The sequence below is a fragment of the Barbus barbus genome (genome assembly GCF_936440315.1).
Source record: "Barbus barbus genome assembly, chromosome: 3".
Lineage (NCBI taxonomy): Eukaryota > Metazoa > Chordata > Actinopteri > Cypriniformes > Cyprinidae > Barbus > Barbus barbus.
In genome coordinates, this window is record NC_136731.1 from 34,644,502 (window position 1) to 34,659,739 (window position 15,238).

At 37.0% G+C, this 15,238-nt stretch overlaps 1 protein-coding gene across 1 annotated transcript; it reads right to left on the reverse strand.

The window, feature by feature from the left end:
- Window positions 1-13,530: 13,530 nt before the first annotated feature.
- On the reverse strand, window positions 13,531-14,973 carry LOC306847062 (somatostatin receptor type 5-like; the record flags this gene model as incomplete). Its single annotated transcript, XM_079380809.1, has 1 exon — window positions 13,531-14,973. One exon carries the CDS (start codon window positions 14,971-14,973, stop codon window positions 13,531-13,533), a length of 1,443 nt encoding a protein of 480 aa, XP_079236935.1.
- Window positions 14,974-15,238: the final 265 nt, after the last annotated feature.

The window sequence follows — 15,238 nt, forward strand, 5'->3', positions numbered from 1 at the left end:
GACACTTCAAAGATAAAATAAAAGTCTGCCGTATTTGCGGATGGATGTCTCAGAAATAAAAGCTCACACAAGTTAAAAGAGAAAGAACAACCATTTAGAGGTCAACAATAAGTTTTAATTAAAATGGTTTACATTTACCTTTTTCGTGATGTTGAATTAATTATAAATAAATTATAAATGTAAAAAACAGAAACCTGAATGCACAAACAAGCAGTAGAAATGCATCATTAGTCTGTACATTACACATCTCTACTAAATATGTTTAATGCCAATGTTCCTGACTTATTATTTGTTAAATATATAGAAATGACCTAGAAATGGATAAAGAAATGATCTATGTTGTCCTCACCTGTGGACTTGTTTGTTATAATTCAGAATGAGCTTTTTTTGCCAGGTTTACACATAGGATGAATTGGTTTTCATGACAGAAGCTTCCACAGTGCAACAGAATGACAGTGACAGAACAAAAACACAGATAAACTAAGTATGTGTGTTAGATAAATAAGTGTTTAAATAGTGTGTTACACAATTGTTTTCAAGTGTTCATGAGATGGATTTCCTGAGGGAAGAAAGATTTATGGAGAGCGAGATTCATCTATTATTATCACCATCAATGGGAGGAAATAGATAGATAGATAGATAGATAGATAGATAGATAGATAGATAGATAGATAGATAGATAGATAGATAGATAGATAGATAGATAGATAGATAGATAGATAGATAGATAGATAGATAGATAGATAGCTTTCCAAAAGTTCCAGGACGTTTATGGCATTTTTGGTCATTATTTTTCTAAAGCCCCAGTGTAATCTGGAATTCAGTGCCTTGTTTTGTAAAAAGCATGGTCTTATTGCCTTAAAATATAATAAACATGTTAATACTGTCTTAAACATAAAATAACCTATTTGAATGCAGAGCTCGCAAAATCTCTAAATCCCTGGTAGACCTTCGGGCAGGTACTCTTCAGATTTTGGTAGCCCGAAAATTAATTTAACTAGCCCAAATAAAATAAAGATCATAAATGTCAATCAAAAACATTTTCAATACACATATCAACGAATATCAAGGAAAGAGTTTTATTTTACTATTTACAAGGTATCTGCAGAATTCTTAAAAATCTATTTAAGGCAATTTGAAAAATTATTTCATAGACAGTTTTAAATACGTTAAATGGTATAAGGCCTTAAAAACTCTTCAGTTTAGTTGTATCAAATTTAAGGACCCATGGGAGCAATGTTCCCTCTAATTTTTTTTTCTTGCTGAGCAAAACTTCTCTATTGGGCGGACATTTCGGGCACCTGAGCAAAAGCATTCTTTATACCAGACCTGTACAGCACACACACAAAAAAGTGTGCAACTTTTAACTTTAATGTGCTATTTATATTTGATTTGACCCTTGATGTAACTAAATGATGTACATTTTAGGTTACCTGAGAAAACATTTTTACTGTACAATACACTGCAGTTCAAAAGTTTGGAGCAATAAAGTTGTTTAAAGAAGTTTCTTATGCTCATCGAGGCTGTATCTATTTGATAAAATAACAAAATAATATTGTGAAATATTATTGCAATTTAAAATAAATGTTTTCTATTTTAATATACTTTAAAATTGAATTAATTCCTGTGAAGCAAAGCAGTATTTTCAGAGTCACATGATCCTTTAGTCATTTTAATATGCAGATTTTTAATCAATGTTGGAAACAGTTGTACTGCTTTATTATTTTATTTTTTATACTGTATTTTTTGGGACCTGTGATATTTTTTAAAAATAAAAAGTTAAAAAAGAACAGTGTTTAGTCAAAATGGAGATTTTGTGTAACAATATAAACTATTCAAAAGTTTGGGGTCAGAATTTTTTTTCTTTCTTTTTTAAAGAACGCCTACTTTAAACAAGTTTAAAGAAAGTTCAACTTAATTCAGAAAAGATGTGTTAAATGGATAAAATTGGTAGTAAAGACTTCTATTATTAGAAAATATTTCTATTTTGAATAAATGCTGTTCTTTTAAACTTTTTATTAATCAAAGAATCAAAGAAAAAAGTAACACAGGTTCCAAAAAAATATGAAGCAGCACAACAGTTTCAACACTGATAATAAATCAGCATATTAGAAAGATTTCTGAAGGATCATGGGACTCTGCCGACTGAAAAACACAATAGGCCCGGGACGTCAGGCTAGCGATTTTGCGAGCCCTGAAATGTTAGGAATATTTATTTATTTAGTAGTTAGTTAGTTAGTTACTGAAACATTTACAGCATTTGAAACCACCAGATATCACCATTTTTCCTGGCTTCTCATTTCTCATCTCATTTTCATTATAACTACAACACATACTATGATTTGTTTGTTATAAATCAGAATCAGAATCAGAATGAGCTTTTTTTGCGAGGTTTACACATAGGATGAATTCTATTACACATAGGATGAATATCTATAACTGGAGCCAAACACGTTCACACAAATATCATGAAGTCCCAAAAGAATGCATCATGCAAACGCAATAAATAAATAAAAAAATCCTTGATGAAAGTACTTCTACTTTTTTATGTATGTAAATTGTAAATTTGTCATCCTCACTACTAGCCCCATTGCATCAGAGACATTTCCTTCCCTCTATACTACACACTCAGTGATAAAAGGCTAAATTCCAGGCTGAGTTTATGCATTTCAGATCTCAGACTGTGCCCAGAGCCTCGGTGGTGTGAAAAGCTTCATGCATTTATTCATAGGGAAGATGTTATGATCCAAGATGAGCAAACACATGTAAAGCGACGCTGAGAGCTCAGTTGAGTACACCACTCAGCGGACGCAACCAGCACCAGCGATGATGGCTATCCAAAAAACACACAAATGTCCTATGGGACACGCTGACATTTCAGTATAAATTGCTCTGTCTTTCTGTTCATTCAGTGTGAAACTAATGAAGGCATTCATGTACAGACCCTGTCAGAGTTATAGACTGGTGGTATTGTGTAACTTGACAGCTTTGATGGGATCCTTGCTGAGACTTTCAGTGTTAATTCTATTGAAGAAACAGTTCAGAGTCTATTGAACAACAAGAAACTGCAGATCTGGAGTGATTTAACAAGTGATTTATCCCATTATAGGTAGCTTTAGGCATGATGCTGAAATGGTTTCTATTTCCTGTAAATACTGCTTCTCCGCTGAGTTTAGTTAGATTTGGGCCTCACAAATCCAATTGCTTCCCTTATTAACCCAGATCGACCGATGACGTGTTTCTGGGCTCCCCGAAGTCGTCCCCCCTGCGGCTTCCTGTACACATCTCCAAGAGCACCTGCTGAGTGCCGTCTCTCATATCATAAAACTATTTTAGTGATTCTCTCTGCTGGTATTTTACATCTGTTCTGTTTTATCGTTGGCACGATAGAAATGAGGCATATTTACTCTCTTGGTCTCATTAGGAGAGACCGGGAGTCCATTTGATGTTTTAGGGAGCTTTTGTTAATGAAAGGAATTGCTCTCTGGACTGAGCACTACTTTATTTTAGGTATGTGATGTTAGACATTGATATGAAAGCAGATCGATATCATCCTTCTTTCTTTTATAATTGCACATCTGGGTCAGCAGTCATGCGAGGAAAGATTTTCATTACACCCCGAGGCAAAAACAACACATTTGTGAGTGTTACCTTTATACTGAGTGAGTGGGAAAGACTCTCAATGTTCATATTTTTATGCTATACGTGAGAAACTGTATGATTTCTAAGAATTTATTTATTTAACACTTGAACGAAATAGATTGGTGTCTTAAATTGCCATGCTGAGATTTGTTTGACACATTTAAAATGACAATTTTGTCAGCATGGAAACAGTATTGCTTTGAGAGAAACATTAAATTCTCAAACTACATGAAAGATGAAACATTTCAGTTCTCCATGTCTCTGTGGTGTCTATGCTTAACTAGTGGAAAAACATATTATTTGTACTCTCCCTCCGACTTCGTTTTACTTCATTGTACAAGTTATGAATTGAAGTCTGCTGTAATAGCCTTCAAATAAAAATGAATGTTGAAATGTGAATATGGAAAAAGTGAGAGTACATGATGAAACCACGATTTGATTCAGAACATTCAAATAGTGTCAATTAAGTAAGAGACCATGCTCACTACACTTTCAATTGAATCTGGCAAAACATTGACAATATTTATTTACTTATTTTTGGGGGTAATATTGCAGCAATTCATACATTGCAACATGGCAAAATAAATCTCAAAATTCAAAAGCTCAAATAGTTCAATTTGACCAATACAAATGTCTAAAATAACCCCTTTAGGAGGTTTTTGATCTGTCAGGATATTTAAATTATGTTCATCCTCATTGGATACACGTCATATTACACACTAAGTCCATACTAACAGTAATTTAGGGAACAGTTCTCACTATTAACTAGTTGCTATTAGCATGCATATTACTTGCATATTGGCTGTTTATTAGTACTAATAAAAGCACATATTAATGCTTTATTCTGCATGACCATATTCCCTAGATCCCTTAATTCTATACCAAACTTAACAACTACCTTACCAAATATTAATAATCAGCAAATTAGGAGTTTATTGATGCAAAAGTCATAGTTAATAGTGAGAACTGGACTCCAATCTAAAGTGTGACCATACTAAACCTGTCGGCATGTGGAATCCTCACATTTTCTAGAGGTAAATCAAAGCTGACGGCTGGTGAGGTGTAAGATCAGAGCTCTGACCATAAGGTCATCACTGTGCTCAGTTGGTTGCAGGGGGATAATAGGTGCAGAGAACCAATCAGACATCAACTGATTAAGAGTAATGGAAGTGTCTTGAGCTGAGCCAGTGAGGAAAGGTCAGCGGATAATACAGACACACAAACAATTACAAACCAGAAGTAAATGCAATTGTTTCCTCCTCAAGGTGTATGTATTACAAAACTTTTTATTTCAAATAAATGCTGCTATTTTGAATGTTCTATTTATTAAGGTTTTTTTTTTCAACAAATGAATACTTTTCATAATCAAGGACACATTCAAATGATCAAAATAGACAGTATAGAGAGTGCTACAAAACTTGAAATGATTTTTGTAACAAGCCCCGACTTAAATTTATAAAATTTATAGCTGAATAAATGACTGAATTTATTCTGAATTTTAGCTGAATTTATAGCTGAATAAATGACATTAAAATGGAAAACAGTTATTTTAAATGGTCTTGATTAGCATAAGGGATGTCTTTCAAAAACATAAAAAAAACATTATTTCAGATACTCTTAAATACTAATATTTCTTAAAAATATTATACCATTCAAAAGTTAACAATGCATGTTTTACAAATGTCATTTGAATATTTTCTATCATGGTGTCAACTAATGATGTAGTTTAGCTTAGATGGACAGTGTTATGTAAATATGAGCTAAGTAAAGATATTGACCTAATATCCTATTCATTTAATAACATTACAACTTTGTTATTACCTTCTTCACTCTCTTTTCTTCTTCGTTCAGTTTCTCAACTACTTTGTTTCTCCAACCACCCACTTACCTGCCACTCTATCTATATCACCACATGAAACTTTCCTTCTTTCTCCTTGTCTTCAGCCTTTTGGTCTCTTAGCAACATGACTCATTTCCTTTGAGGCTAGAGTGAAGTTGTCTGGTTACAAAATGTATGTGATTTAGAATTGGATTTCTCTCTTTCAACTTCCATTTCAGTGCACGTGTAAATGATTGTTGTAATTTTTGTTTCTGTTTATTCAGGGTGTTAAATTGAAATGATTTTTTTCCAAACAGTCTTCGCAGAATGACTTTGGAGTTGAAATGAACATATGAGGGGGCATGTGAGGACTGAAAGTCCTCTGAATCTCTCCAACGGCAGCAGAGACCCTCACCTTTTTCAGAGACCTCAGCGCACTGCGATACAATAACAGTCTTTTCATTAAAGCCACTAGACTCTGCACTTCTAAAGGAGGAGAATTCAATCAATCCTGCTACTCAATGGTTTCTATGCTCTGCAAATACTCGAGCCACTGAGAGACAAGATACCTTGAGTGTACTCTCAGTATGTGATACTGAGAGGCAGCAAATTAGGGGTGGTGACATTTAATTTGGCTCCTTTGGTGAAGCGTCTTGCAGCACTCATGAAGGATTGCAATTAGGGTAGATGAGCTGTTTTACATCTTGGCCTGTCATTCATTTCCAGGTCGTCCACAGGTCGCACAGTGGTACGCTGTACCTCACTAAAAGCCAAGGCAGCTGCAGAGCCTGTTATTACCAACCCTGACACGGTGAGGATTAAGAAAAATATCACATTAAAAATGTATCACTATGTAATGAGAATGATATTTAGAGTGAGAGGTAAACATGTTTTTGCCTTTGGATACATGTCTGCTTCTGCACCTGCTTCACCGAAAGCGAGTCCTTAACAAAACAAAAATATTGTGAGCAGAAATGCAGCATAATGGCGTAATTGGCTTAATTTTGATCATAAAAGAAAGATATCTAGGTTACACCTGCAAAGGTAGACGGTAAATTAATATTAATGCAGCCTCATTTTTCAAAGTGTTTTTGAGGAGCTGCCTTGGAGAGAAACCAAAATAACCTTTGAGATAATTGTGAAGAAAAAAATGAGTGCAGGAGCTGAGATTGACACTTTGAGGTAATGTCCTCTCAGGGCTCCTTATCCTGCAAGTATTAGACTACACCTGCTTTAGCATAAATGTAAGAATTTATACTCAATTGGAAAGACTAATTGAGTTGCTGGCGTCTCTCCAGTGTTCGGGGAGTGAAATGATCAACAGCTGCTGTGTATTAAAGGTTTCCATGAAGCAATTCTTCCTGTACCTGCTCTTTCTTCTTTATGGTGTGTTGTGCTGCAGTCGCACACTTATTTAGAACAGGACCACTAAATAAATGTTTTTGTGCATTATTTTGGAGAAGTGAGGAAGAGTGATGATCTCAATGATTGAGGTCTTGTTAAAGGGGTCATCGGATGCCTATTCTCCACAAGTTGGTATGATTCTTTAGGGTCTTCATGAAATGTCTGCAACATACTTTGGATAAAATTCTTCAATGGTTGTGTAAAACAACAACTTTTTAAACAGCTCTGTTCACGGCATGCCGTTTTCGGTGCATGTCCCTTTAAATGATAATGAGCTGCTGCTCACCCCGCTCCTCTCTTCTGTTTTTTGTGTATTCGGTGGTGCGTTACCATGAAAAACAAAACTAACCCACCGTGTCCTCAGTGGCTCTGATGTCAGGAGAAAATGAAGACTTTGATGTACACTTTTACATCCAACTACAACTCACCTGCATTCTCACACATTTATATGAAAACACCATGTAGAAATGAATTTGGCTTCTGATGTCCCCTTTGAGACTGGCAGCAAGAATCTGTTTTTTTTTTTTCAATTTCAGATTTTCACAAGCCCTCTCCAAACCACCATGCTTCAATATTTTCCTGATGAAATACATCCATCCATTTTCCATACCACTTTATCCTCTCCCAGCACCTCGAGCCACCCTAAACAGATGGGAAGTCCATCACAGGGCTCAAACACATTCACACACACCTATGGGCAATTTATATAGTGTCCAATTCACCTATGTGCTGCATTTCTTTGGAATGACAATGACAACCATTGAGAGTGTTCTAGCAAAATGACTGCAGTCTGAACAGGGGAAAACAAACCTGGTCAGTTTTATTTTAGTTTTATTTAATATATTTTATGAAATATTTTATGAAATTTTATTTCTAAGGGCTTTTTCATGGCATTTTCTATGATTATTTACTTGTTTGTGTTTTTTTTTTACTTAAAGTGATATCTCTCCCAAAAATGAAAATTCTGTCATTAATTACTCACACTCATGTCGTTCTAAACGCGTAAGACCTTCATTCATCTTCAGAACACAAATGAAGATATTTTTGATGAAATCCAAGAGCTTTCTGACCCTCTATAGACAGCAACACCACAAGGCACGATCAAGGCCCAGAAAGGTAGCAAGGGCATTGTTAAAACAATCCATGTGGCATCAGTGGTTCAACCTTAATGTTATGAAGCTACGAGAATACGTTTTGTGCACAAAGAAAACAAAAATAACTTTGTTCAATAATTTCTTTCTTAACAGGTTTGAAGCGACATGAGGGTGAGTAATTAATCACAGAATTTAGATTTTTAGCTGAATTATCCCTTAAATTAAAACCACAGTTTGTCACCCATTTGTGTCAAATGCTTTAGTTGAATCAGTTAACTGAAATAAATTCTTAATAGAAACAATGACCATTACATCTAAATTCAAATCAAAGTAGCTGCAAATAATGTAAATGTATATACAATAATTTGACATGATTGGTCAGATTGGTCTGGTCAGTTAAATTATATAGCTTTGTTCAGTTATGGTGCGGACATACAGTATAAGATAAAAAGAGCAATTGTCATTGTCAATAGTGTGATAAAGCAGAGCTTACACAGAGATTGCTTTCAAACCAAGCTTTCTGTTGGTGAATAAAGCAAATTTGCACGACCAACTTAAATCAGTGTCAAAATCTGTGTGGGAAAATCTTTCGCCCTTACCAAAATTCCCTATTGCTTGTATTTCTATTAAAAGGACTGGATTTAAGCAGCAAAATTTGTCCGAACAACAGTAAATGTGGCAAAACCTTTAAATCAGATTTGAATGCATTTAGATTGCTTGCTATAGCTCACTATGCTGTCTATGGAGTCCTTAACTAGAGAGATACTGAATATTTAATACAAATCAAATAAAAATATCAAATCTTACATAAAATAAAAAAATATTTGAAGGGGCACATGTTAAGTGTGGGCCATTTTTATCATGTTTTGGTAGCACTGCTGATCCTGCTGAGAGATGCAGTAAGATGTCAACCGTCAAGCTTGTATTTAAACCCATTCAGATCCACATAATACATTTCTGCACTTACAGTAAGCGCTTGACCTCCAGCTCTGCCGTTTTCCTCTTCACTCCTCTGCTTTCTGTCTTTGTCGATCTTTCATGTCATAATACAGCTTGAGGAAGTTCGTGTACACTTGGTTTCCAAGAATCCCCCCCCCCCCCCCTCCCTTTTCATCTGTGATGCCTGTGTCCCAAACACCAGCATAATGAACACTGTTACACGAAAGAGAAAATTAAAGAGAAGGGATTCAGGGAGTTTGTGAGCATTTAATTGAAAGAGAAATTACTAGACCTTTCCTGCGGTCTGATGAAGCAGCCCACATTCTCCATTTGAACAACATCCTCGCTTTAATTGGCCAGTGAGTCACTCCACTGAAAAATGCCTAGATAGATTAATTAGGAAAAATGTTATTAGGAACAATGTGATCTGAACAACCATAATTGAGTATTGACAACAGAAATTAGTTCAAAATACTGGCTTGTCTCCTTGGGACAGTGACGTGACATACAGCCAAGTATGGTGACCCATACTCGGAATTCGTGCTCTGCATTTAACCCATCCAAAATGCACACACACAGCAGTGAACACACACACAACGTGAACACACACCACGGACAGGGGCAAATGAATGTTTTTACAGATACTATAAGACTGGATGTGATTTATTCATTTATTTTTTTTGGTCTGACACTACATTCAACTAATCAGATCATTTAGAGTTCATTTAGAGCACTAACATCCTTAAATGGCTGTATCAAATAAGGAAGGGAAGGCATCCAAAATGGGCTTCCAGCACTCTGACCATATCACTAGCACATATACACCTAACACATTCATATAACAGCTTGTCAAGACATCATGGACTTAATGTCAACCTATAGTCACAGATTTGCTTTGGGGTGCTACAACACATTGGCATATTTATTATTAGGTTTAAAAGAAAACAGCAAGACTTCGGCAGCCGCTTTTGTAGCCTTAAGCCTATGGCAGAAACCACTATTGACCTCACTTTCCTCTTACATCGTCATTTCAGCCTTAAGGTCTGAATTTTCTTCAAATTAGATCCAGGCTGGCATGTGCAATCACTGGCTTGTTCAAGCTCAACCATTAAAAAAAAGTGCAACGCTACATGATGTTCCACTCTGGTGCTCAGAAAAATGCATTCTGTTATGTCAAGCCAAATTTAGCTTCAGGTCATTTCGAGAACAAGTTCCCTGTAATTGTGCCCATTTTCAGTGCCTGAAGTGCAAATTTGTTTGTAGTAAGCAATGGCATTCTATTTGTTAAAGTTCTCCTCTTTCCTGATCACTGTCTTAATTAATTTAACAAATTCAATCAAATGCAAAAAAACAAAATATATAACGGCTATGCTTAAAAACAAAAAAACAAAAAAAAAAAATCCTATTAAATAGTCTATCTGGGCCTCTAAGCCAACGATTATTCTAGATTGAAGACATAAAAAATATATATAAATAAATAAAAATAGCATGAAAGAGGCATACAAAGCACATTCACAGCAACAGAATATTTATTTATAAATCTAGAATTTGGTAAATATCAGACTACACACACAGTGATTTTTTTATATGAAAGAACTCCTTTAATCTAACACAAAATGCACCCTTCAGGGTTAACAATTTAGCTAGTATGCAAGTACGTGAATGCAGACAAAATCATTTTGCCAGCACAGACTCTTGTGGTGGTAAGAGAGTAAAGTATCAGTCACATTTACCGTCTGGCAAATATTTGGGGATCCATGCAAAATATTTCCTCATGCAGATTTCGCAACACGCTCAAACTAGTCACGTAAATTCACAGCGTTTACTAGCAGAAATCTGCTTGGTTTGACAGTGGCTTATTTGTGAGCCTTGCTTCTTATGTTGCTACACTATTGGCAATAGACAACTAATAGACTTTTTTGCCCACAAAATTTCAGGGCAACAGAATACAAAATTTGGTTGTCTCGGACATTAAACCAGATGTTTTGTTATTCTGGTAAACTGCTAGAAACATACTGACTTTAACAGCTGACCTAAAAGAAAACCAAGCTTAAAGGAAACATTTAACCTAGACTAATGGTGCATTCAAGTCTTGTTGTAAAAATCGTATTTACGAATCGAACGTCAACACAAGCCATAAAAATAACTTCCCAGGAGGACCTAAACGCAGTATAATTCCAGCAATAGCACCTCTTGTGGCAATGCTGAGAATGCAGCCTTTACTTGTGTGTGAAATTGCACATCTGCATTCAGGTACTTACATGGTTCAAACGTACACAATTGAAAATAAATAACGCTTCATAATGTTTTATACAATTTATGGAGCTGAAACTAACCGAAGATTATATACATTTGGTGTTAGAGAAAAAAACCTTTCTTTGCACTTATAAAAATGCTAAAGCACTGACTAAGGACACATGGGCAACTATGTATTTTTATCCTTGAGCAAATGGCTTTGTTTGCACAAGAGGCCTATAAGTCTGTGCCAAGAAATGAATAATATCACAGCGTTCACAAGTAGCCTTCAGCACTATTTGCCTCTTTGTGCATCCATACCGTGTGTGGGTGGGCCCCGGTGGGTGTCAAGCGTCCAGTGAATCACAGAGATTCATTTAGATACGGAGAGCTGTCCAATCATAAGGTCACAGGATGGGCGCCTCTCTGCCCACAGCCACAAACGGCAGCTTCTCTGAGCGGGTCGATAGTAAACACAGTGTGCAATAAATGTCACATAGCTATAGAACAACAATTAAAAATATCCCTAGTAAACGGCAGAATAACATTTTCACACAGCTTTTTACACATTCTTTTTTAATATTTAAACAATCAGTTCTAAACGAAAGCTGTGAAATCCACAGAGTCATTATGGAAATGGCGGTAGCTCTCGCTCTCTTTCTCTCCATAATGCGTCTGGAATGGCTTTCTATACGCCTCCCAACCAATCTGAGTGTGAGCCCGTGCGTAGGAGGAGGTGGCGTAGGCCGGTGGGGAGTGTAGTTGATACGTTAGTGCTTGCTATGATCTCAATAGTTAACGTTTATTTATAACACTCAGAAAAGGGTATTTGAATGTCACATAAGCCTATTACCGTGCTGGGAAGAGACACTGTGGAATTTTAATGTATGTGTAGCTTATGTTGTCTGTTTGTCGAATTAGAGCATAAATGACATTATAATTGGAGGCACTTAAAGCTCTTTAGCAGGTGTCGGAAAAACCCAGTGGTCCTAATGTCAGGCTCTAATGTCAAAGACCATGCTCTTTAATTATGCTAAATAAACTTATTTTCATTAATTATTCACTCTCATGTTGTTCCAAACTCACGTGCTGTTGTATATTTCATTAGAACACAAAAGGAGATTTTTAGATGAATCATCACATGGCTCTTTTCCATGCAATGGAAGTTATGGAAGTCATAATGTTCTTCAAGTTCCAAAAATGTCTAAATACACTTAAATAATTTCATGAAGTAGTCTATATGACATGCTCTATATTCCATGTCAGAGAAAAGGCATACAATAATATTTCATGAAGAACATTTATCAATAAATAACGACTTTTTATAGCCACTATAAATTATCACTGTATACAAAAATTACATGAAGATTCTTTAAAATTCTCCTTTTGTGTTTCTTAGAAAACAGAAAGCCATACATTTTTGGAATGATATAAGAGTGAACAATTACATAAATTGAATAAGTCAATTTTAGGTAAACTATCCTTTTAAGTTCAATACCTGTGTATGTTTGTTTTTTGGGTGGTAAAGGGGTAGTTTGAATGAAATTTATCATTGGTTAAATCTGGGTGTGAGTCCCCCTGCACAAACTGAAATTTTTTAGGACATTCTTTACAACAGTGGTGCGCATTATTTTTTAAAGAGTCCCCCTTAAATAGATGATAATCTAGATAATAAACATTCAGTTTTAAAACTGACAATCGTATCATGTTAAATATTTGTGTAATATTAAAAAACAAAAAAATACGATTACAAAACTGTATAGTATAACAATGCGCATGTAGAGGTTGAAGACCTGTTTGTAACAGATTTCAATAAGTGTACAATACTTTTACAAGTAAGGCAAAAAACACATACAAATGCATTTAGAGAAAACTACAAGCCGATGTATAATTACTGAGATGTAAAAAAAATATTTTCCAAATTGTATCACTTAGTAGTATGCTACAAGCCACACTAAGTATGTTCACATGCACAGCTAGAGCAAAAGTGCATGTAAATGTACTTAGTGGTCTAGTGCCCAGTCGTAGCCATAGATTCATTGCATTGATTAAATCTCCTAAACAAATTTAGAAAAAGGCACATACTGTAGATGCTTCACATATTGTGGTGCTGGTTCCATAGGTGTTGATACCATGGAATGCTGCTGATGACCTTTGCTTTGATTTGCCAAGTCCTATAAATAAGGCAAAATTCATTGTGACTGCTCAAATTGTGTTGCCAGATTATACACTTCCATACTACAAAGTCTAATAACTAGGAGGAAATATTATAGTAAATTCAGACATGAAGACGAGTTGATAGACTTCAGGAGAGGCAGTACTGTAACTACAAACTGAATAGAGCTGAGGGAGGCATGTACAATAATACTGTTTTTCCAGCTGACACAAATCACAAGTTTACAAGTAGCTGATCTCCAGTGAGTTGTTCTTTTCCACCGGTTCCTCTGGCAGTGTTTTCACATTCCCATTTTTAGCCCCGTTCAGTAGGGTTGCAGCAGGTCCAAAGCCTGGTCCTTTACCAACAACATCACCGCCCGTGCCTCTCCTGTCTGGGGAACTTGTCTCAGAAACCCCTGTACCCGAGGGTCTCTCTAAGAAAAGCGCTCGGGTACTTTCAGGTTGTCCGCTTCCGTTTCCGTTCTGAGTAATCCTGCAAATTTCCGTCATCTCCGTCACTTCCTCCCTGTACTCTTCTTCTTCTTCTTCATTCTCTTCATTTTTCACTGCTCTTCTAAGGCTTTCCCTGGGCATCAGCACTCTTCTTCGTTCCTCTCGATGCTGCTGCTCAGTGGGCTCGTGGTTCTCGACCCTTCGAGATGAGCGGCACAGAGCCTTTCGAAATCCCCGCTTGAAGTTGTCCGAAAGGAAGCCGTAAACAATAGGGTTAGCGCAGCTGTTAGCATAAGACAATACCACCACAAAAAGATGCAGACCTTGGGGCTCATCCCGCAGCGATTCCACCAGGTTTATGATGTTGAGGGCATAAAACGGCATCCAGCAGAAAACAAACACAGCCACTACTATCACCACCATTCGCGTGACTTTTCGCTCCGACTTGCGGCGTTTGGTCGAAGTGGCGTGAACCTTCTTTCCCGAGCTACGAATTTTGATCACAATGAGGAGATAGCACATGCAGATGACTAGCAAGGGAAAGAAAAAGCCAACTGTGGAGGTGTAGATGATAAATGCTGCTCCCCAGATGTTGGCTGGCTCCGGCCAAATGATGTTGCAGATGCCTCCTTCCCGTTGCACGTTTGCAAAAATCACCACAGGCAAGACTACCAAAAACGAGACCGCCCAGATTGTTCCATTCACCGCCTTGGCCACTTGCGGTCGCCTCCATTTTGAGGACCGAATAGGATGAACCACAGCCAGGTAGCGATCGATGCTCATCACGGTGAGGCAGAAGATGCTGGTGAACTGGTTAATGCCATCAACGGTCATGACCAACCTGCACGTGAATGAGCCGAAGGGCCAAGAATGCATGGCGTTCTGCACTGCGAGGAAGGGAAGGCCCAGCATGAACAGCTCATCGGCTATAGCTAGATTCAGGATGTAGATGTTGGTCACTGACTCTGTCTTGGAGTAGTGCAGGACGATGTGGATGACCAGTGAGTTTCCTCCCAGGCCGACGATGCAGACGATGATATAAATGAGAGGGATGAGGACTCCTGCCATGCTTGTTCCTGCTCGGTTCCCCGCATCTATCCCATTAGTGCAGTTTGAAGCGTTGAGGAAGCAAGTGTCATTGAGAACACTCTCGTTAAGGAGGAAACCAGGAATGGAGCCGTTGCCCCATAAGCCCAGCACAGCAGAGGCGTCTACTGAGGTCAGCTCCATCTCAGTCTCTTGCCGTCACTGCCTTCAGCTGGGGGCCATTGTCCTGCACAGAGAACAACCACAAACTATCATTTCTCTCTCAATGCACTTTCACATTCAATAAATGCATAATCTACAGACAAAAGCACCATTGTTAGGAAGTTTGTTTCACACATGTTTTTTGCAAATCTGAAACTAGCTTACCAAGTGAAAATATACAATAGACTAGACCAGTGGTTCTCAACCTTTCTGAGTCCAACAGCCAAGACAATATTCAACAGCCCAC